General features: G+C 39.3%; 1 protein-coding gene across 4 annotated transcripts in view; it reads left to right on the forward strand.

The window, feature by feature from the left end:
* The first annotated feature begins 592 nt into the window (after positions 1 to 592).
* Positions 593 to 23,562, forward strand: part of MTMR14 (myotubularin related protein 14) — a 41,850-nt gene continuing 18,880 nt past the window's right edge. Inside the window, exons 1-9 of one of the 4 annotated variants that reach the window (XM_051981610.1) lie at positions 593 to 985; positions 2,833 to 2,981; positions 5,423 to 5,531; positions 12,719 to 12,794; positions 13,145 to 13,205; positions 16,342 to 16,461; positions 17,034 to 17,107; positions 20,410 to 20,480; positions 21,127 to 21,201. In XM_051981610.1, coding sequence (XP_051837570.1) covers positions 803 to 985; positions 2,833 to 2,981; positions 5,423 to 5,531; positions 12,719 to 12,794; positions 13,145 to 13,205; positions 16,342 to 16,461; positions 17,034 to 17,107; positions 20,410 to 20,480; positions 21,127 to 21,201 — 918 coding nt within the window. In that variant the 5' untranslated portion in view covers positions 593 to 802. Of the gene's footprint in view, positions 986 to 2,832; positions 2,982 to 5,422; positions 5,532 to 12,718; positions 12,795 to 13,144; positions 13,206 to 16,338; positions 16,462 to 17,033; positions 17,108 to 20,409; positions 20,481 to 21,126; positions 21,202 to 23,562 lie in introns of all 4 variants that reach the window. The other 3 variants (XM_051981603.1, XM_051981624.1, XM_051981619.1) reach the window with 3 other exon arrangements.

A 23,562-nucleotide genomic window follows, 5' to 3' on the forward strand; every position in this document is an offset into this window, starting at 1 on the left:
AGAGCTCTCGGAGCCGAAGAAAGCTTACCGGGCATTTTGGAAGAGACAAGAAAGGACTGGACTTTATCACCTGGCTGCATTTGAGGTGATTATTCCTCTGGACTGAAACTAAGGCTGTCTCCAGAAGCCCCCCCAGAAACCTGCTTCCCAGAGAACGATCGTATTTTAGAAAGGAAGAACACTACAGATAATGGAAATAATTTAATAAATGAAATTAAAAAAAAAAAAGTGGGTTAACTGAGCGGCAGACTCCCGGCCCGATGTTTGTGCTTCTGTGACCGGACTGCTACCACGAGGCCCCAGCTTCCCCATGTGGCAAACATTAAGGCCTCCACGCCTAGGTGGTAGGGAGCTCCTCTCACCCGGCTCCTCCTCTTTCAGCCCAAAGCGGCGTCAATGGTTTCGACCAACTCACCAAGCACGTGGAAATCGGCCTGTTGCCGCTCCCCTTAACTCTCCACACGTGGTTTCTTCCACGGCGAGGGGCGGGGTCAGGGACGGGGGCGGAGGCGGGGGGACGGGCCATGACCGGGGCGGGGCACGTATTAGGGACGCCAATTGGTCAGGGCAGGAGTAAACATCCGGTGTGGGCGTCGGCGGAAGTGTGAGCCGTTCCAGGCTGTGGCTGTGGTGGCAGCGTCTGGCTGGGGATTGAAGGCGGGGCTGGGTCGGTTCCGGTGAGGGTCCGGAGCGCGGGTTAGCTTGGGTTGGATTGGGCCGGGCGGGCGGGCTGGCGGGCGGGCAGGTGGCCCGGCGGCATGGGCTGGTGCGCGGCGCGCTGAGGTGGACACGAGCTAGGGGCATGGCCGGCGCTCGGGCCGCCGCCGCCTCCTCGTCGCCCTCGTCCGGCTCTTCCTCTGCTTCCTCGTCGTCGTCCTCTTCGTCGTCGCCGCCGCAGGAGCCGGGGCTGGCCGAGCTGCTGGAGGAGTTCTCCCGGACCCAGTATCGGGCCAAGGACGGCGGCAGCGGCGCGGGCAACGCCAAGGTACGGGCCGGGGAGGGAGGCCTTCGGGGCCTGCAGCCCCCAGCCCTGGGCTTTATTCCTCTTCCTCTTCCCCTTCCTGGCTTCAGAAGGGAGCAGCAAGTCTTTGTTTCCCCTCAAGCTTCGTGTCGGGGGTTTCCCTTTTGTCTTCCCTTTTTCGGGGGTCACTAGACTGTCAGCTCCCCACGAACAGGCACTGATTTTGTCTTAAAGAGTGGCGAGCTCCGTAGGAGCTTAATAAATACTTGTGGACTCGCTGCCCACGAGTTTCTCCCTTCTTTTTTTTTAAAGACCCCCCCTACCCGGTGTTCCCAGTCTAACGCTAGGATGACCGGCAGGGGTTCCCTGAATCGCTTGCACGCCGTCTCCCCTGTCGGAAGCTGCTTGGTGCTCCTGCAGCGTCCGTAAGACCCGGAGGGCGTCCACTCCTGTTCTGTCGGATTCTTGGGCTGGCTGGCTCTCCCAGACCGGCAGCCCCCTGAGGGCAGCGACCATCTTGTGCTTTTTCTTTGTATTTCCCTCGTGTCTAGCTTCATGCCAGGTCCCAGGAGACGCTCCATAATCAGCGAGAGCCCTAACTTTGTGTCAAGTGAAGGGATTGGACTGGGGAGTCGAAGCCATTTTTGAGCTTAATGCTTCCCCTTCGAAACTTTTGCACTCTATCCGTCCGTGTTTTGTTCATGCTTTTTTTGGGGGGGAGGTGTCTGCTTCTTGGGGCAGAGACTGCTTCTATATCCCCGGCACAGTGCCTGGCACAGTCATGCTTAGTGCCTGTTGCCGGTCAGACTGCACGGGAGAGTCCAGCGTAGCAGGACGTAATTCAGTGAGTGCTCTTGGGGGCTGGACGGACAGGCTGTGGCCTGGGTCAGGAACTTCTGTTTTCTGTACCTGCCCTAACCTGCTGTTTCGGGGTTGCGGGTTAGTCAGCTCAAGGCCTCACTCGGGCAGGGCAGGGTGTTCTGTACTCCTCTGCCTTTCAAAAATGTCCAAAGTGAATTTGATTTTCTATTATCTCGACTTCTATACATCTATTCCGTTTATAGAGGATCTGGTTTACGGCCACAGAGCATCTGAACTCTATCTACTTCCAGAAATTTCAGCCATAGAAATACCTTGGTGTTTGCTGTGGATCCTACTATTAATGATAACTTCATTGTAGTCTGTTTTCTCTGGACTTTTATCCAAGTACTTAGTTTATAGAGGATCCGTTTCAGGGCCATAGAGCTTCTGAGCTTTACTTCCAGAAGTTTCAGCTGTAAGTGTTTGCTGTAGATATTACTATTAATGATAACTTTTAGGTAGTCCTCCAAAGTTGACAGTGCTTTCTTCCAAAGCCTAGTACAAATATTATCCCTTTTGGCTTTTACTGCTGGGAAAGGTTGTGACTTACCCTCCTAATTAAGCTATCCTCAGGTCACATCTTTTGCTGTTACTGTTTTGACACCTGTTTGAATCAGAAACAGTTGTCTTTCCTTGAGGTTTCTGATAGCTGTCGTACATCATGACTTTTTGGAGAGCCTTTGTCTAGCTTGTAGACTAGAATAACTCAAATTTTGCTTTCCCTCCTGTTTGTAAGGCCAGAGGTTATTGAGAACACTGCTGCCTCATGGGTTCTCCTGGACTAAGTATTTGTCACTACCCAGGAGCCTGTCTGAAAAATCTAGGTCCAGTAATCAGAATTAGGACCGATATGATAAGCTAAAGGGACCCAGGGGAATGTTGACAAGCAAAAGTTTATTTCAGGTAAACCTGTTGATGTCTTAACAGGGACAGATTCTTCCTAGTAGCTTCATCTGTGTGACCAGTAAAAACACCACTGTGTGTTTAGTTAGGTTTTAATTTCTTTTCAGGTTGAACGAATTGAGAAGAGATGTCTAGAGTTGTTTGGCCGGGATTACTGTTACAGTGTGATCCAGAATGTGAATGGAGAAATCTGTGGCCACTATCCCCGGTACATTGTGTTCTTGGAGTATGAGAGCTCTGAGAAGGAGAAAGACACGTAAGTGGCTACTGATTACAGATAAGGTGCTTTCTATGATTCAGCTTTGAGGCTGGTGCTGCCTGCATCTGACAGTTATTATTATAGGTTAGCACCTTCACGGAGTTATTAAGTGCTTTCACTGCATTGTTTTTTTGATGAAAAAGCTTTGGGAGTAAAATTTATATAGTTGTCAAGTTTCTTTTTTTTTTCCCCTCTTATCCCCAGTCCACTATTGGGCCTTAAGCTGATTAAAGGGGGAAAAAAATCAATCGTGACTAAAAGACAAATTATGACTTCATAAAGTCATCGCATTTAAGGAGAAACCCCTAGCCTCAGTTCCCCATTTGGGAACAGATAGATAGCAGTCTTTTTACTGAATTGGGGCTTACGGAGGCTTGATAAAGTCTCCATGAATTCATGGCTCTTTGAGGAACAAAAGAGGGTTTATAGTCACTAAGAGTGATCAGGAAAAGGAAAAATTATTAATGAGGCAATGAGGGCTGTGTCAAGTCAGTTCTGTGTTATCCATTATTCCAAATGCCTTCTCTTATAGGATCGAATTTAGTTATTTCTGAGGGGAACCTTTCTATTTCCCCTTTTGAGGGGAAGCTATAAATTTAAATTCCAATTTCCTTACCTAAAGTTTAAAGAAGGGCCTTTCTTATATTAAAAATATAAGATATTATCTTCAACTAAAAGTTGAAGATAATAGCAACATTGGTAGTATTCTCTCAACCTGCTCAACCCTAACCTGTTTGGAAAAGGTAGCTTCTTTTGGAGGCCTGCAGTTACTACATTATTTCCAAGAAAGCAGTGTTGGGCATTTAACCCAATTCAACTTTCTAACCAAGATTTGGCTTTGCCTTTTGTTGCCCTAATCCAACATAGAGAGAGGGTGGAGTTGCTGAAGTCTGTCAGTGCTACTCTGTCCACATTACTGGAAGTAGAGGTGGGTTTCTGTGTTAAGACTTTATACCAGAAAAGCTTGTAAAGTTAGTTTTTATGATATCATATAATAAGGTACTTGGCATGGCAGTGAGAGTGGGTGTCACCCTTGAAGGGGAAATTAGGGGAAGAGACTGCATGTAAAAACAAAGTAGTATAATTTTTGTTTCTTAAACAAGTCTGACTTTGATCTTGTTGCTGGATTTTCTTCAGACTAAACTAAGTAGGCCCTAACTCAATTTTAGGAGCTGTTTAGGAAAAAGGATTATACCATTGCCTGTAATAGGGAGACAAATAACTAATCCTAAACAGCAGAATTGAGGGAGGAAGACCAATCTATTCAGGTAGAGGCCTGGACAACAGGAGATACAGTGTGGAGGGAAGATTCAATGCTATATCCCCCAGTAAATGGAAATCTTGGGGAGAAGAAACAAATACAGAGTTTGAAAACTGAGTGGCAATAGAACAAAGTTTCTGGTTGACTTATTTAAAAAAAGAAAAAGTAAACTATTTTTATCCACTTTTAAATGAAGGAAGTAATCCTAAATGAGGAAATTGAGTAGTGACTTGGTTGTTCTTGTTCTTGTTTTTTTTGTTTTTTTTTAAGTAGCCCATAGACATTGGAACAAGAATTTACATTGACTTGGGTCCTGGGTGGTCTGAGATTTTCTTGGGTAAAAGTTAAAACCTATTAAAACAATTGAAGAGAAAAATTAATAAGATTTATAACTTTCCCTGAACCCTTAATATCTTTGATTAAAAGCATCATGATTATATCCCTCTCTCTCTTTCTCTAGCTCACCTAATTTGTTTAAAAATATACACTTCTCGCAACTAGAAATTTTTATTCATTGTATTCTCAGTCCCTGGCACATAGACTTATTAATAAATGCTTTGTCTGAGTGTTCTATATAGTAGAAAGGGGGAAAGGATTCAGCTTCCTTTTATAATTTTTTTTTTTTTTGATGGGGACAAGAGAAATCAAAAGTATTACTTCCCCTTGGCCACCACCTATTACTGGAAGTGAGAAATGGCTGTTTGTGCAGTATATTTACTGGCTAGTGATTTTTGAAGATGTGTGAAAGCAAGCCTTTGTTTTGGGGAAGTGTTATTTGAGAATGTGTCCTGCTTTTATTTGATACTGAAACTAGTTTCTAGGTGTTAAGGGGTACCATTATTAAACTTAGCATCTTAGCCATGAAGCCAAAGCCTACAAATATAGAACAGCTTCCTGGCAACTTCTCCACCCCCATCCCTTCCTTCCATTTCTTTGGGTTTAATTTCTTTTTTTTCCTCATCTTTTTGATTTGAGCCAGTCTGCTGCTAAATCTGAGAAAAAATATCATCATTTAGAAAGTTTTAAAATGCTATGAGGCAGTTCCTCTCCTTCCACACATCCCTTTTTATTCCCTAGGGTACTTGAAAGTTCATAATGCAGCCAAATGACTACTTATAAGTCAGCCATGTGGCCCAAGCATGGTCAGAATACTGACTGCCCCCTTTCTGTTAAGCAGGTTTGAAAGCACCGTGCAGGTGAGCAGACTGCAGGACCTTGTCAACCGAAGCAAGATGGCCCGGTGCCGCGGGCGCTTTGTCTGCCCAGTCATCCTCTACAAGGGCAAGGTATAGTTTACCTGGGAACACAGTAGGAACATAATGAGGGTCCTGTGGCATTCGTGCAGGTCACTGTTCCCACATCTTCCAGGATAATGATATGTCTGCACTTAGATATTTAGAGATTAATATTAGGCCAATTAGGTGAGCCAGATGGCTAAATTAGGTAGCCCTGATGGAGTGGAGAAGGAACAGGTATTGCAGTGTCCAACACAGTGCTAATCGATTTACAAATAAATGATATCCTTTGATTAAAGAATTTCAGAGAAGGGATTGAGCCAAATAGATTTGAGTATTTAAATAAGGGGGGGTGCTTTTGGTGTAGTGGGGAGTAGTAGTATGAGCAGAATCCAGAAGGTAAGACTCAATAGGAGGAGACTTGTAGAGGAGAGCATGATAACCAGTTGGATTTGTGGGAGAAGATACCTGTTAAGCATATTGAAAGATATAGCTAGGCCTTTGCAGGAAATAATAAATAAAGGTGGGTAAAAATTTTGGACTTGATAGGTAGAGTCTTTGTAGGGTTCTTAATTGGAAAAGTGACTTAATGAAACTATATTTTTAGAAAAATTATTCTAGTAACGATTTACGGGATAAATTGGAAGAAGCTAAAAACAAGTTTAGACTGGTAGAATAATCTAGATATGAATGACTTGGTTAGGATAGACAAAGGGGGAAATATAAGATTGCAGAGAGAAATAGCAGAACTCTGCTGGACTCATTTTTTTATATGCAGATAATCACAAGATGGTTACCTTTGAGGCTAGAAGAATGGAAAAATGGGGTAGTTTGGAAAGGGGAGCTAGTTTAGCTAGGAGAAAATAAATTCAGCTTTGAATACATGTAGTGTTAGGTGATGGGAGTAGTGGAGTGGGAGTAGGGGAGGCTGGTACATTAAAAGTTGAGAAATCAGACAGGTGGAAATAGCAACTAGAGCCCAGCATCTGAGATAGACTTGGCAGTCTTCTGCATAGTTGTAACAGGCAAAGCCATAAAGAGTAGGTGACTTTATGAAAAGAGTACATATATAGAACACAGATTCTTTACCCAGAGTCTGAATTTATTTTTTTTGTTAAATTTAATATTTTTTTCAATTATATATAAAAACAATTTTAACTTTTTTCAAATTTAAGAGTTACATGTTTTCCCTCCCCTCCCTTTCTTCCCCTTGAGAAGGCAATTTGACATAAATTGTCTAGTCATGTAAAACACATTTTCATACAAGTTATGCTGTGAAAGAAAACAGATCAAAAAACCCTCAAGAAAAAAAAATTTTTTTAAGCATGTTCAATCTGCATTCAGGTTTCATCTTTCTTTGGAGATGGCTGCACCATTCATCATGAGTCCCTCAGAATTTTGAATCATTGTATTGCTGAGAATTAGCTAAGTTATTCACAGATCATCATACAATATTGTTTTTACTATGTATAATATTTTCCTGGTTTTATTTATTTCACTTTGCATCTGTTCATGACTTTACAATTTTTCTGAAAGCTTCGTGCTCATCATTTCTTATAGCACAATAGTATTCCATCACAACCTTATGCAAAATTTATTCAGCCTTTCCCCAATTGGTAGACATTCCCTCACTTTCCAATTCTTTGCCATCACTACAATTTGTACATTTTTTTGTACAAAAGGGCCCTTTTCCCTTTTTTATGATCTTTTTTGGGATACAGATGCAGTAGTGGTGGTATGCAGTCTGATAGCTCTTTGAGCATAGTTCCAAATTGCTCTTTGGAATGGTTGAATTAGTATATAATTTCACTAACAATGCTTTAGTATTTTAATTTTCCCATGTGTCTTCCAAGATTTAACACTTTTCTTTTGTCATATTAGTCAATCTGTTATGTGGTGATAACTCAGAATTATTTTAATTTTCATTTCTCTAATCAGTAATGATTCAGAACATTTTGTCATGATTATAACTCTTTTATTAGTCTGAAAACTGTCCATATATATCCTTTATTTAAGTGAATTTAATTTTTAAACATTTTGCTAACTGTATCAATAATTGGTTTTTAGTATATTTCATGCATGTTAAAATCTTGGTTTGAGAAGGGGTACTTCAGACTTAAGCTTAGGTTTCACCAGACTGTCTAAGATCTAAACCCCTGATCTGGAAGGAGGGAAAAGTTTTGGACACTATCTGAACATAATGAACAGGGAGAGGGGGATAGCAAAGAAGTTATCTCACTTCAAGACTGAACTTTTTACCCTTTTGTTTCTCAGGCACTCCTTATTTTAAATAAGTTCATTGTATTGAATATTGAAGTGAAAGTACTAATAAAAATAAGGAAATAATTGCTATTACAGACTTGTGAATTTTAAATTTAAGGAATTATCAGTTCAGAGGGCTTGTTAAGAAGTAGTGTCCATTGCTACCAAAGAGTGGTATTGCATGTCAGCACCAGGCACTTTCTCCCCCCTTTCCCCCTTTTAGAAGGGAGAAATGTTCTAGAATCTAGAGGTTTTTGACCATACAGAGAATTGCTTATTCATCCCAGGGCTGGTGAGGTATTCGGAAGAAAATTCTGATTTGAACGATGAAATAGGAAATAGTTTCCAGGAGGCATTATTCTACTTGTTTTCCAATATCCTATATGCTTTAGATCATATCTTTTTGATTCATGTGCCAGGAAAAGAGAACTTATTTTTACATAGGTACAAACCTGACTTTGTTATAGGAATTAATGAGGAAAAAAATTTGCTTCGTGGGAAAAAATGTTGCAGCATGCTTCTGCCAAGAACACATTCTTTGTCTTTGATACCCCTCTGGACAACGAAGGACTCTAACCAGATGACTTCTGAGGTTACTTCCAGTATTAGCGAATTATCATAGATAGACTCAAACTCCTCTTGAAGGACTCTAACCAGATGACTTCTGAGGTTACTATTAGCGAATTATCATAGACTCAAACTCCTCTTCACATAGAAGTTTCTACTTTCTGCAACTGGTTCTAAACCCTATTATCAGGGAAAGAATATATATTGAGATCAGGAGCACTTTGATGTGATGGATGTCAGCTGAGCCATCTCATCTTTGCTTCCTTTCTCTATTTATAGCTGGGAAATACCCCTCTCCACCCTGGGCCATGTTGAGAGTGCTTTGTGGATTGGGATTTGTTATTGTTCTTGCTTTGGGGCTCTTTAGGCAGAACTTGCATAGAGTACAGGTGAAGGATGCTGCAGAGATGCTAACTCAGATCTGAACTGCTCTCACCCGTGGTGAAGAAGGAAGTCAAGAGTTGGAAGGTTTGTTCTTTAAGGAATAGGTCTTGAGCTCATATGCTGCAAGAAGTTGGAAGGTAAGGAAAGGAAAACGGCTTAATTTGGATGTTGGCCCCTGGTGAACCAAGATCTTGTGAGAAGCCAGCTTCTCGATCAGTAAGCAGAAAGCTCCATTTTTTGGACCAGGTACCATACTTGATGCTTATCCTCAGAAAGAAACAAAAGACAGAATTTTCCCCTAAGGAGCTCATGGTCTAATGCCAGGAACAATATGCAAACAACTATGTACATACATTATATAAGGAACAATGGGAAATAATCAAAAGACAGAAGGCTCTAGAATTGAGAATTCAGGAGACTTTTGTAGACCAGGGCTTCTTAAACTTTTTCCACTTGTGACCTGTTGTCTATCAAGAAACTTTTACTTGACACTGGGCATACAGGTATATAAAATAGGTATGCAAATCAAACCTTTTTGATCATAAATTCACAATTCCTACATTCAGTTACAAGACCCATGTGGGATTGTAAACCACAGCTAAAGAAGTTGGATTATAGAAAATAGAATTTTAGTTGGGACTTGAAAGAAGCCAGTTGGCAGAAATGAGAGAATTTCCGAAATAGAAGACAGAAAATACCTAGAATGGAGAGATGAAATGTCTTGTTCTTGGAACAGCCTGGAGCCCAGGGTCATTGCATGAAGGAATACATGGAGGGGAGTAAGGTAACAAGCCTGGAAAGGTAGGGCCTGATAAGTCAGGGCTTAAATGCCAAGCCCCATTGTGTTTGGTCCAGAAGCTATAGTGAGCCACTGACGTTTATGGAATGAGGGGAGTAGCATGGTCAGAGCTGGTCTTCAGGAGAATTAATTTGGCTAAATGGAGGGTAGATAGAAGTGAAGAGACATAATTATTGCAGTCACTTGCCTGGTTGTGGCAGGGTAAGGGAATTTGCTGGTAGGACATAAGGATAGCAGGCCTGTTCTAGCTAGCATGCTCCAATCTTCCCTGACTTAAACCTCCACAGATGGTATGTAAGTGACTTGTTTGCTCCCACTTCTCAGGGGTAGAATTGAAACTAAAAGCAGTTTTTTTTTTTTTTTTTTTTTTTTTTTACTGGAGTCATCCTAGATACTTTTTGCTATCGTGTGCTGCCTCCTTGTGTAAACTGGGCTGAAGTGCACCCTGCTCCTGCTTGAATCATTTATTGGAGGAACAGGGAGGGGCCAAGTGACTTTAAAAAAAAAAAAATCATATTTGAGGGGTTTTTTTGCTCTGCAACTTTAGTTGCCCTTCATTATTTCAAATTACTTCAGCCAGATGAGCTGTGTTCTTGGGTATTAAAAGAACTGGAAGGTGTGATTGCTGAACAGCTGTTAGCAATTCCTGAAAGAGCATGGAAAATGAAAGTTGTTTTGCACAATTAGAGATGGAAAAATGTCAGATTAAATGGGGGGGAAGGGAATGGGATTAGAAATTTTATGCATGGAGTTTTACTGTAATTATCTGGGAAAATTATAGAACTTAAAAAAATCTTATGTTGCATTCCCATCCATATATATCTTTTCTTCTTCCTCTCTTCCCCCAGCTTACTTGGAGCCAGAGAAGTTAGCTAGTTCAGCAAAGCCAACATATCCACCTATTGTGAAACTATATGCAGTATCTCCCATCTCTGGGGGTGGAGGGGGGAGAAGAGGCAATTTTTTTCAACTTTTCTCTGAAATTAAGTTTATTATAATTATACGTGGCATTTTTTAAATTTACATTTGCATTATTATTGTGTAGTGTTCCCGATTCTGCTTATTTTACTCAGTCAGGCTTTTTATTTATAGTCTTTGTTTCTTACTGCACAGTAATATGAATAAATATTTATTCATACAATTGAGGATTGAGGCACTAAAGATAAATGGCTTGCCTTTAAGTATGTGAAATAAGATTTAAACCTAGCTATTCATAACTTCCAAATCCAGAACTGTATCATGCTCTTAAATCTGGATTATCTATTCTTTTCAGTGCTTTGTTACTATAGAGAGTGTTGCTATGAATGTTTTAGTATATATGGAACATTTCTATCTTAGACTTCTTTGGGGGGGAGTATCTCCAACAGTGAAATCTTTTGTGTCAAAATGTGTGGATATCTAGTTACTTAGCACAATTCCAAGTTCCTTTCTGAATAGAACTTCTTCTAAAGGGATGGTTAGTGAATAAATATATAAATGCTTGTGCATGGCTTCAAGAACAAATTATACCAGATCAACTTTTTGCCTTTTTTTTTTTTTTTTTGGACAAGTTCTTTAGACAGATTGATAAGGGAAATGTTATGACTACATTTTACCTTTAACAAAATATTTGATAGTCTCCTAGACTGTTTTTATGGAACAACATGGTGATATATAAGATGCATGACAGTACAATTAGATGGTTTCTTAAAAAACCAACCTCTAAAAGTTCACATTAGTTCAATGTGAACTTAAAAGGAGATATTGGGTAAATCTCTAGGACTCTTTTTAATGTTAACAGCTTGAATAGAAGCATAGATGGTATGCTTGCCAGAATTGCAAGTGACATAAAAGGGATGGCTAGGTAACAGATTGTTGACAGAGTGAAGTCCAAAACAGTCTCAACTGGCTGTAATATGGAACCAAATCTAGTAAGGTCCAAGTTTAATAGTAATAAATTTATGTCTTGACATTTACCAAAACAAAATTTAAAAAAAACTTTGCATGTATAAAATGGGGAATGTGACTGGACAATATTTTTCTCTGAAAGACTTTGAGAGATGGGGTTTGAAGATGAAATTGGATTTTTTGTGGCTAGAATACGATTATACCTACATCAGATGCTTTGTAAGCAAAACAGAATTTAGTAGCTCAAAGGAAATGTGAGATGCACAGATTTAGATCCATCTCCATTCCAAACATATATACTAAATATTTTTGCCCGACCTTAGTAGAGCCTTCCTAGCTCATATTGAGTCAATCAGCCAGTCAGACACTATATCTTGACACTACCCCCAAACATATTGATGTCATCTTTGTCAAGAACAAAGGACTACAACCAACCAATTGTTGATTATCAAGCAGTTCAATATGGCAGCCAGAATAACTAATGTGATCTTAGAGGTACATAGCTTCCAGGAATAAGAAGATGGTAGTTCTATTCCTGTCGGGTCACAGATGAAATATATTCTCTTTTGGAGACTACATGTTAAAAGATCATTGTACTAAAAAATACCTGGAGATATGCAACCAGAATTAGGAATGGCCTCAAGCCACTAGAGGATCAGTTGAAGTAATGTGCAGAAGAAAGCATTCTTGGGAACATATGTCTTCAAAAATGTGATGAGCTGTCTTAAGTGGAAATAGCAGAGAGAGATCTGAGGTCAGAATATGGTAAAATTTGAAAGGATGAGAACTGCCCCAAGATGAAATGAACTTTGGTTAGAGGTAACAAACTCTCTTTCCTTAGAGAATAGGAATATATGACCACTTTTGAGGGAAAGCATGTATTGACTAAACAAGATCTTTTCCAGTTCTGAAATGTTGGGAATGCACATGTTGAATAAAACCAGGTCATTAAAGGCAATGATTACAGCAACAAATCCATATGCATAAATCAAAGCAAAACAAAACAAATCCACAGAAACCAGGATTCTGCTGGTTGTCACAAAATTCATAGATTCGATTCTTTTTTTTTTTTCCCCCTCAGTTTTGTGGACTTTTTCTTGGGCTCCCATGTATGTCCCTGTATTTGTTTGTGGGACTTAAACTTCGTATTTTAAAAAGAAAGATTATCCATATGTTTCGATTAGTAAGTGTTCTCCATTCTGAATTATATATCCTCGTTGGTCATCCTTTTTGATTAATTTTGGATTTGGGAGGTATGTCTACACTACCCTTCCCAATTACCTTAGCCTTCTGTTTTTCGGATAAATTTTTAGCTCTGAAAATACTATTTCTCTTTCAGCATATTTGCAGATCAGCAACCCTGGCTGGATGGGGGGAGTTATATGGGCGCACTGGGTACAACTATATCTTCTCAGGTGAGTGCTCAACAAAAATCTCTCTGGATGAGAAGAATATGGATTCTAAAATTATCATCTTGCCCTATCTGCTTTTTCTGGTATAGGAAAATGGGGTGAGAGGGAAGGGAAGAATAAGGCATCCCCATTAGGAATGGAGTCAGTAGATAATGAGCATATAGGAAATATCTTAAGAATTGTCTTGAGCTAAAGTGGCTATTGCCCTGGAAAATGCTGGGGAAATGTTTATCTTGGTGTGGAGCCACAATTTTTGGGTAAATTGGTGCCACTTATATGGGAAAGAACAGTGACAGAACATCCATATCTTTGTCAATAGTACCCTGATTCTGACAGAATGATTTCTCTGACAGGGGGCTCAGATGATGCTTGGGCAGATTCAGAAGACATCACAGAGGATGACTGTACACTTCGGTCAGTATTGAGTTGGGAATAATTGGGGGAGGGATTAATTGACTGAACTGTTTTTCAAGGCTGAGTGCCCATATGCAGGACATTGAGCTAGGCATTATGGGACGTGGGCTCAAGGACCACACTGGACTGAAACAAGGTTCCTACCCTCGAGGACCTTGTTTGATTAGTAGAGAAGATAAATATACGACTAGAATTTGTTAGACTGTGATAAGGGCATAAAAGCAAAAAATCAAAAATTGTTTTGGAGTTCACAATCAAAAGATTCTTTTCAAGTGAACACAAAAATTCACGTGAAGCTTTTCTTTTCCTATGTCTGCTCACCTTAAATAAATGGCAGTTCTTAAAAGTAGATTCATTGATTCTCGCCCATAAATCCTTTTACTCTACATGGGTTTTTATAGTCTCTATTGGGGAAAAAAATCCTATCTAATAGAATAGTATAGAAGCTGACTTTATTCTTTTATTTCATTTCCCTACCTTAGGGATATGAGTGAAAGGGAGAGAAGAAGAGAAAAATTCATTAGGTGGTTTTCTGAATGTTAAATAAAATTTTTTTCTATTTTTTTTTTTATTATCTATTTTGTTTCTAGGAAAAATTTTAACTTATTTGAAAGGCTACCAAAGGACATAAAAACTTCAAAAGATATGGTGGGGATGGGATGAGGGAAAAGTATTCTTTATTTAGGGGAAAAAAACAGTTTATTTAGGGGAAACAACTGTTCTGGTAAAATAAGATATTGTGAACATGTTAAGCACTTCAATAATCTTCTGGTATCTGGGGAGCAATAGATTTCTGCCTGGAGCTTTGGGAGAGACTACCCTTATACAGACACTCCAGAACTCCCCCATATTTCTGCCCCACAGGGGCAAGCCTTTCTATGCTCTGAGAAGTCTTTCTTGTTGTTGTTTGTTTGTTTTAAATAAAGCTGTTTTGTTGTTTTTTTTTGTTTTTGTTTTTTAAACAAAACATTGGTAATTTTTCAACATTGACCCTTGCAAAACCTTTTGTTCCAAATTTTCCCCTCCTTCCTCCACTCCCTCCCCTAGCTGGCAGGCAGTCCAATACATCTTAAATATGTTAAGATATGTACACATATATTGGATTTAACTTATATTCATATAGTTTATCTTGCTGCATAAGAAAAATCAAGAAGGAAGAAAAAACAAAACAAAGTACAAGCAAACAACAGTGAAAATGCTATGTTGTGGTCCACAGTTCCCACAGCCCTTTCTCTGGGTGCAAATGACTCTCTTCATCACTGAACAAGTGGAACTGGTTTGAATCCCTCTCATTGTTGAAGAGAACCATGTCCATCAGAATTTATTGTTGTATAGTCTTGTTATAATCTCCTGGTTCTGCTCAGTTCATTCAGCATCAGTTCATTTGTCTCTTTGTTTCTCTGAAATCATCCTGCTGGTTTTCTTACAGAACAATAATATTCCATAATATTCACATACCATAACTTATTCAGCCATTCTCCAATTGTGTGCATCCATTCAGTTGCCAGTTTCTTGCCACTACACAAAGGACTGCCATAAACATTTTTGCACATATACGTGTCCCTTTCCCTCCTTTAAGATCTCTTTGGGATAAAATCCCAGTAGTAACACTGCTGGGTCAAAGGGTATGCACAGTTTGATAATTTTTTGAGCATAGTTCCAAATTGCTCTCCAGAATGGTTGGATCAACAGATCCACCAACAATGTATCGGTGTTCCAGTTTTCCCACATGCCTCCAATATCAGTTGTTATCTTTTCCTATCATTTTAGCCAATCTGACGTGTATAGTGATATTTTGGAGTTCTCTTAATTTCCTGATCAATAGTGATTTGGAGCACCAATATGAGCACAAATAGTTTCGATTTCTTCATCTGAAAATTGTTTGTTTCCTTTGACCATTTATCAATTGGAGAATGGCTTGATTTCTTATAAATTTGAGTAAATTCTCTACAGATTTTGGAAATGAGGCCTTTATCAGAACCTTTGAATGTAAAAATGTTTTCTTAGTTTATTGTTTCCCTTCTAAGTTCTGAGAAGTCTTTAACAGTTTAAACTTATTCTGCACCTTCCAACTTCCAGAGCACTTCCCCATTGTCTTGTTTGAGTTTTTTTGTTCTGCGAACTTGGGCAAATTACTCCTAGCCTCATTTTCCTCATCTGCAAAATGAGAAAGAAGTAGAGCTTTTTAGTTCAGATCATTTTGGAGTTGCAAAAGAATAAAGACTTAATGTAGTCTTGCCTTCTGATTTTATGAAATGGGGGCATTGGGGTGAATGTTTGGGTCTAGGAAATAATGGTGCTGGGAGTATAGGGGTCTGGTGTGTTTCAGTGTTTCCACTATCATATTGTCTTTCTCAGACTTTCTAAGTGCCCTTTCTTAGTTCCTCTTGTCCCCGGTGCAGTTGTATTCTTATGTACTTAATGGCCTCCCTACAAACTTATGAAGTCTCAATTGTACTTGGGGATGGTGAGGTCAAATCTGATGATATTGATGTCTCTCACACTCTTTTCCTGAGCAATATTTGGATAAGAGGAAAGAGAAGAAACAGTGGATATGGTGAAAAGGACATTTAGTAGTGACTCCTTCATCTTTTCTGACTTGCCCAACTTTGTGGTGAATCAAAGGGATAATAACAATAAGCATAAGCACAAACTGCTCTGAAGCTTTAGAGAAGCTTAAGGATCAGACAAATGTTATCTCTGTCTCACTCTGCAGAAGTTCTAGGCAATATGAATGGACCTGCTGTTTTCACAAGCAGTTGATAAAGTAGCTCTTAATCTGTTCTTGATAAGCATTTCATTTGGTTTCTAAGTCATGTAGATTGAAAACTGACTTAAGGGCCATAAACAAAAGTGGAAAGTAATCTTCAACTAGAAATGAAAGTATCATCCCCTAGCTTAGCTTGGCTCATCTCAGTTTGCTGAAATTGTTTGACTTCTCAGAAATAGCTTGTTTTCTTATTTCCATGCTGCACAGTTGCCATTCTTTGAAGTGCATCTTTTTCAGAAAGTCTCCCTTCCATCTTAGCATTCTCTGGAACCAATTTTGGTTATTTGACCTTCAGTCTTTGGGTAAGCAGAACTTGTGAAACTTTCCTTGTGAAACTTGTCACCTTGGTTTTCTTTTTTTCAGAAGTGCTGACAATCAACTTTTTGATAAGGTTAGAGGACATGACATCAAATTGCTTCGGTATTTATCAGTCAGATACATCTGTGACCTGATGGTGGAGAACAAGAAGGTTAAATTTGGTCTAAAGTGAGTATGGTGTGTGAGCCCACACTAAGATAAATATATGAGTACTGGTTTCATGAAATTATAGGGTTAAAAAAGGCTACTCGAAACCATCTCCTGTTTCCTCTGCCCTAAATCCTAAATCACATTAGATGAATTAGAACTTCTTATCTTTATAAGTTTTTAAAGAGAAACAGTGGTTTTGTTGAGGAGCAATACATGTCAAGGTCAATGTCCAAAACAGCAAGTAATTTGTTAACCTGATAGTTTTATTCATCCTTTCCTCTTTTAATCATAGTCTCTATCTAAAATATTACCAAATATCATTTTTTCCCTTCTCCTGTACTGTTTATCTTTACCTTGTGATTTTTTATAATATAATAAGCTGGAAGGTGGAAGGTCTGATTTCACAGTGCAATTCCAACTATGCTGAAACTGCTCTAAGTATAAGCAATAAGATTCAAATGGTAGGATAGTCTCATGTCCCCTTATATTCCCACTTTTTGCTGTAGTCACTCTGGTCCCTTTTGTTCTGTGAGGATAAACTAGAGGGAGCAAGATAGAAACAGAATCTGATTCATGTCTTCCTGTCTTAGTGTAACTTCTTCTGAGAAAGTGGACAAGGCCCAGCGATATGCTGATTTCACGCTTCTTTCCATCCCATATCCAGGTATGGTTCCTTTGAGACCACGTGAATAATGAACTTTACTAAAGACTGGCCATTTTCTATTGGGTGTGAATGAAACTGGAAAACTTTCTGGGTGGTAGCTGGCCTGTTGGGGGGGGTAGTGATAGTCGGTGTAGATATTTCTGGTCAGAGGTGACTTGTTCTCATATTCTAAATTGTCATTGTTCTGGGATGGGGAGAGCAAGGTGTGGCAAAAAATTAAATGTATTTAAGCTTTGATTTATATATGTCTTAGTAAACTGAAAATGATGGAAAGAAGGAATCAGAAAGGCAATAGAATTCTCAGTTATTGTCTGTGGGGCATGATGACTTTTTAAGTATATTTTTTGGTTAGCCATCCCCTTAATTTGGACTGTCCAAGGAAATTGGTATACATAAGAGCAGCTCTAACATCCTAAAAGGCACAGGACGGCATGAAAGTGAAATCCAGATAGCATGGTGAGGAAAATAAGATATTATCAGACATTATCAATATTGTGAGCACTTTGGAGTTGCTTAATCCTTTTTTTTTTTTTTTTTTTAAATGGGTACAAGTTTATTACTGCTCAGAACCTTGATTTTAAATAAGACATAAAGGAAGAAGAAACTCAAAGCATAAGTAGTACACAATTAATAAACACAATAAAGACACCAAAACAAACACATCATCATCACCACTCCAAGGAAGCACTAATATCTGAATTCCTTGGCGGAGAGGACCCACGATCACAGGAATTGCTCAATTCTTGAGAGGACAAGTAAAATTTTTCAGTAATTTATATTCCACATAGTAAAACAATTTGGCCATGGATAAATGAAACTATTGGGGATTCATAACATAATTCCAGGATTGAGGGACTAAAGATATAATGCTCCATGTTTGCAGCATTACTGCTTTCTAACTAAATGTTTGGTGGAGGAGTCAGTATAGGCCTGAATACCTCAGCTGATTGTACCTGCAGATTTCTTACTCCAAATTCCTGCCTACTTTTTTCCATTCTCCTGGCCTATGTTTTTACTTAATCCAAACCCATTCTCCTGGCCTATGTTTTTACTTAATCCAAACTAAGACCTATATCATAGAATTTCATTACCCTTCATTTTAAGAGATGAAACTGAATGAGGCTCAGAAAAGTTTAAATGTGTCTGAGGTTATGTACATGAGTGGCAGACTTGGGATTTGCCTTCAGCAACAAACAAAGCATGACTTCCTACTTTAGGGGAAGTGTTTAGCCATCAGGACTAGCTTAAGTTATTAGGAGAGTGAAGCTATTGCTGAAGGAATTAGTTCGAAAGGGCAAAGGGTAGATAAGAGTAGGACCAACCACATGGCTTCCATGCCAGTATTCACCAACTATTACCCAAAGGTTCTCCTGATGATTGGTAACTTGTCCTCACAATCTTGCCCTGATTGTCTATATTACAGCAGGGTATATAATCTATACCTAAATGGATTTTTCACATCCTTGCCAGAAAAATAAGATGGAAATAGTTTCGAACTCCTGATCACTCCTGTCAGGTATGCCCTTTCCAAAAAGGGGTGATGAACCAAGCAGGTAGTTCTAAAACATGGCTATGTGACCAATTATGTTCATAGCTTCAAAAGGGGGAGGTACCTAACCCTGGTCAAAGAGGTCTGGGATTGTAAATTATTTTCCCTGGTCTAGATTAGAACTGCAGCATCAGGTCTGAGCTTTGTAATTTAGGCTGTAGTTCAAAGACCCTCCTGATGTTGGGGAGGTGGGAGTGGGATGGAGAGGATGCTGTAGTTGCAGAAAGTTGAGAAGCATGTCTGGGTTGTTACTCTCTCCTCTGTGCAAGTTGTGATTTCACTTTTCCCCTGGGTATCTTGACTTTTTGTCTTGGTGCCTTTAAAAGACTGCTTGGTAATAAACATCGTGTATTGCCCTGAGTCCTAAACTTACCTAATTTCTATTGCTCTCTACTAGAGCTATTTTAGAAATGTGACCCTCATCTGAATTGAGCCTGGGTCCTCTAATTTTGATTTGAGTTTCTACAATTTGGGAAAGCAATACATCTCAAAAGAGCTCTTGAGGTCTAATTGGCACCTCCTATGAATTTGAGCTTAGTGCCTCAACCCAGTGAGGTTCCCCAAGAATAGCTTGAAGTGTGGCTAAAAATTGCTTTCTGACATCTCAACCAAGAGCAATCAGAAGCAAGGCACAAGGGATTAAAGTTGAGAAAGTTGTTGTGTAACCAAAGCTGAACAGTAAACGAATTATCAGGTGTTTCCCAAACCCATCTTCTCCAGATTCCCTTATCAGAAGGGATTTTCCCCACAGGAATCATGAATCTGAACTTGGCTTCTAGGGTTACCAGAGAGTCTCTGTTCAGGCCACATAGCATGGTTGCTTTTTGAGGATTCTGGCTTGAATGTGTAACAGTGTGGTATAGTACAAAGCATAGGATGCTGGATTTGAGCTCAGAGATTAGAATTAAAATTCCAGTTGTGACATTAGATGTCACTTGAATGAGCTTTGAGCTCTTCATCTGTAAAATGCGGTTGATATTTTTTTTTACTATTCATCCTCATAGGGTGTTTGAAGGCCAAAAGAGTTGATATATGTTTTCTGACTCTAAAATGCTATTTACTGTAATATCTTATTAAGATGATTTGAACTGAAAGTAAACTATAACCATGTAGTTGGAAAGTATTATTAGTGAGGTTTCTCCTAGGTTTGACTCAGCAAACACTATACACACCTGTCTATTTCAACTACAAAGTAAGGACATGGGAAGCAATGGTTTCTGACATTACTATAGTAGTGTACTGTACTACAATGTACAGAAGTAATACAGTCATGTAACATAGTCTTTGGGCATCTGAGCATCCAAACTATTTAAGATCCCTTTGAACAAAACATCAGTAGACAGTTTCTTCATTCACTACACCCTGTTTGGATTCAGAGAACTACTCTGAAGGCTCTTGTATGTTATATTACTACCTGGACTCTGCGAAGTGTATAATAGGGGTCCTTCCAGTGAGAGTGGTACCTTCCTTTCCTTTTCTACTATTTTGTCTGCTGGATTAGTACCAGAGACTAAAGTAAAGGAAAGGGAGAAATGCTGTCTGTGTTTTTGAAGTTAAAATTCTAGCTGTAGAAGTGCTGATTCTTCTGAACAGCTTTTGTAAGCTGATGCAGAGTGGAGAAACATTGAGTTAGAGGCTGAGGTTAACTATACTTGATTCTCCTGCACTGAGGAATCTTGGCTTTTATTCCAAATGAATTCTAGAAGAATACAAGTTCCCAAAGGGCATCTCTTATTTTCTCTTCCTCTTTCAGGCTGTGAATTTTTCAAGGAGTATAAGGATCGGGATTACACAGCTGAAGGGCTTGTTTTTAACTGGAAACAGGTACAGGAAATAATTTGTAACTAATTTGGGATTTGTGTGGAGGAGGGTTTAGTGGAGGCCAAGAACAGCTAAGAGAATTCATTTAGAAGGAAAAATCTGCCCCCTCTCTTCTCCCCTCTATCTCATTCTCTCCACTTATCTATTTCTTTTCCTAATTCATTCAGTCTTTTCCCTTTTTTTTTTTTTTTTTTTTTTACCCTCTCCTTCGTGATATCCCAGTCTCCTCTGTTAAAGAATATTTGGCTCCAATACTCTAGCACATTCTTAAGCTGATATGAAAAGTTCAATAACAAAAAAAAGAAAGAATTATCTCCAGCAATAACTGTGACATCTAGGGGTAGGATTTGGTTTCTTCCCCATTAACTGAGCAAAGAGTTGAGGGAATTACCTTATAAGTTGGTTGGAAGTTTAATGGAGCTGATTTTTCCCACTTGCAAGTCACATGCCAGCCTGAAAACGTTCATGATTAATAATTAACCAACTACTTCTTAAGCTGTCACTGGCTCTCAAATATGTGTCTATGTAATACTTGGATAAGAAAGAAGATCAAAGTCTGCTCTCATACCAGCTGAAGATGGTTCATGTAAATGACCACTCCCTCTTCTCGTGTACATTCTGTGCTTCTAACAAGTCTCTCTCTTTTCAGGATTATGTTGATGCACCATTAAGTATCCCTGTCACTCTGACTCGTTCTTTGAACATTGACTGGAGTGAGTACCAGGTAAGGAAAGGATTTGGGGGTTACAGGAAACAGATGAGAGTAATTCATGAACACTTGTGGTAGTCTGAACCAAATTGGTTCCTTACAGGAAAAGTGTGGGGAGTCATGTGGTACAAAATGGGTTTGTGCCTAACCCGCTTTGAATTCTGTTCCTCATTTGCTTCAGTTCTAATAAGTTTCTCACGGAAATTTCCTACCCCCAATGGACTCCATTTCTACCTTTTAAATTTGAATGAACTTTGACTTTCATTTTATCTTTGTATTCCAGTTAATGTCTTCCCTTCTAAATTGTCTAACTTTCTATAGGAAAGAACTATGACTTATCCTTGTGCATCTGACATTCATTGGTGAGTGAATGAATAGAGCTGGCCCACCTAAGCCTCTGTTCAAGGACTAGCCTTGGAGGTGTGATACTTCTAGTTTAAAACAAACTCCTTGACTGGTCTAAAGCCCCTTACAATCATGCTCCAGGCTTATTTCATGTTTTTCCACTTCACACATGCTATGGGCCAACTTGTGGGTCAACTTGTGCCTCAACTCTATATGTCATCTTCTGCCTCCTTGTCTTGATAAAGGCTGTGCCTTATGCCTGGAATAGACTTCTTTATTAGGAAGAATTCACATTTTACTAATCCCTAACTCTTCAACATTCAGCTAAAATGCTCTATCTTTTCCCATTCTGTCTTTTTGTTAGTTCCTTCTCTCATTCAGTTTGTATATATACTTATATTTTGTTGTTGTTTGTTATCCATGCAGTAGAATGTTAAACTTGAGGGCTAGCATTACTTATTTTTTTATCTTTATCTCTATTCCTTTATATTTCACATAGTAAAAGCTTAATAAGTGTCTGCTGGTCCCACCACCCCCTCTAAAACAAAGGGGAAGAAGGGGGAGGATTGATATACTTTGTGGCCAGGAATAGTGGAAAAAACTGTCTGAATTAATTAGATTGTGGGCTTATTCCTGTTCCATTACCTCTTGTTGAGGACACCTGATGTAAGTATACCAGAAATCTTACCATATGTACCATCATGGCATACAGCCCATGTTGGCTTGAGTGATTGGGCTTAAATACCAAGCAGTATTATTGGCCTTGCCTTTGCAACTGGTCATCAACATTACTCTTCTTCCTCCTGCTTTATATCTACTGTATTCTTATGGTGAAGGAAAAAAGTAATTGGTGATATAAAAAATGTTTCATGTAGAGTTTTCCGTGTTGTGGGAAAGAATGAAGATAAGTGTGCATATAGCATTAGTGCCAGCTGCTCTGTTTCTTTTTAGTTTAGAAGGGCAGCAATGGTTGCCAAATAAAAAAGATGTTGATTAGAGTAGGAGGTTGAGTCCAAAGTTCAGAAGAGTCTAGACAAAATTTCAGAGTAGCGTGTGAATATCTTCCCAAATCTCCATTCGGGATTCCATCCCAAATTATTCTTTTCTACCACTCAGAATCTTTTCCCACAGAGCCCTGGATAGAAATTGGATGTAGACCTTATATAGTAAGGTCTGCATAATTATTAACCATTTCTGGAGTAAGTTATATATTTAAAAGACTAATAGCTCATCTGAAAATAAAATTCTCCTAAACCTCCCTTGTTTGTATTTAGCTGTTTGCAGGTTCCGAAAGCTGTGAGGTATGAGCTTTTTGAGGGCAGGAACTGTTTTTGCCTTTGTTTATGTTCCCAGGCTTTAGCAGTGTCTGAACACTGCATTGCTGAGGAGGGAGGGGAAGCTGCTTAGTCCCAGGTCACACAGCTAGGAAGTGAGAAGCATCTGAGGCAGGATCTGAACTCGGGTCTTCCTACCTCCAGGGGTGGACTCCTACTACCTTACCAAGCTGTTCTCTCTTCCCCTCCCCCCTCATCCTAATGTGTATTTGAGACTCTGGAAAAGTCCTGTTAATGCCTCCCTTGGACCCTTCAAGCTTGTCCTTACATTATCCATGATGCCTGGTTTTTGTTGCCACTGAAGACAGCGTGTAGGAAAGGAGCTCTTGAAGCTGAATACTAACTACTTCTACAAGATGGCCTCTGGGGGCCAGAAGCCAGTTGAATCTCAAGGCAGAAACTTAATAACCCTATGCTCTCTCAGCTTTGGTTTCCTGAAGTGTAAGGTGGCAGTAAGAGCATCTACTTAACCAGGTTTTGATGAGGATTAAACGAGAAAATAAAGGGTTTTTTGTATGCTTTCACCACATTAGTAGTTTAAATAGACACACAGAATTGAATAAACATAGTTTTTTTTTTAATTTATCCTGAAAACTGATGCTTGAGAAAAAGCACATTTAATTAGAAATGTTGAAGGCACACAGAAAGATTTGTGAAGGGCTAAAGGCAACTCCTGGACACTTTCAAGTATTTTATG

This window comes from Antechinus flavipes, chromosome 1 (genome assembly GCF_016432865.1).
Source record: "Antechinus flavipes isolate AdamAnt ecotype Samford, QLD, Australia chromosome 1, AdamAnt_v2, whole genome shotgun sequence".
In the NCBI taxonomy this organism is placed as follows: Eukaryota; Metazoa; Chordata; class Mammalia; order Dasyuromorphia; family Dasyuridae; genus Antechinus; species Antechinus flavipes.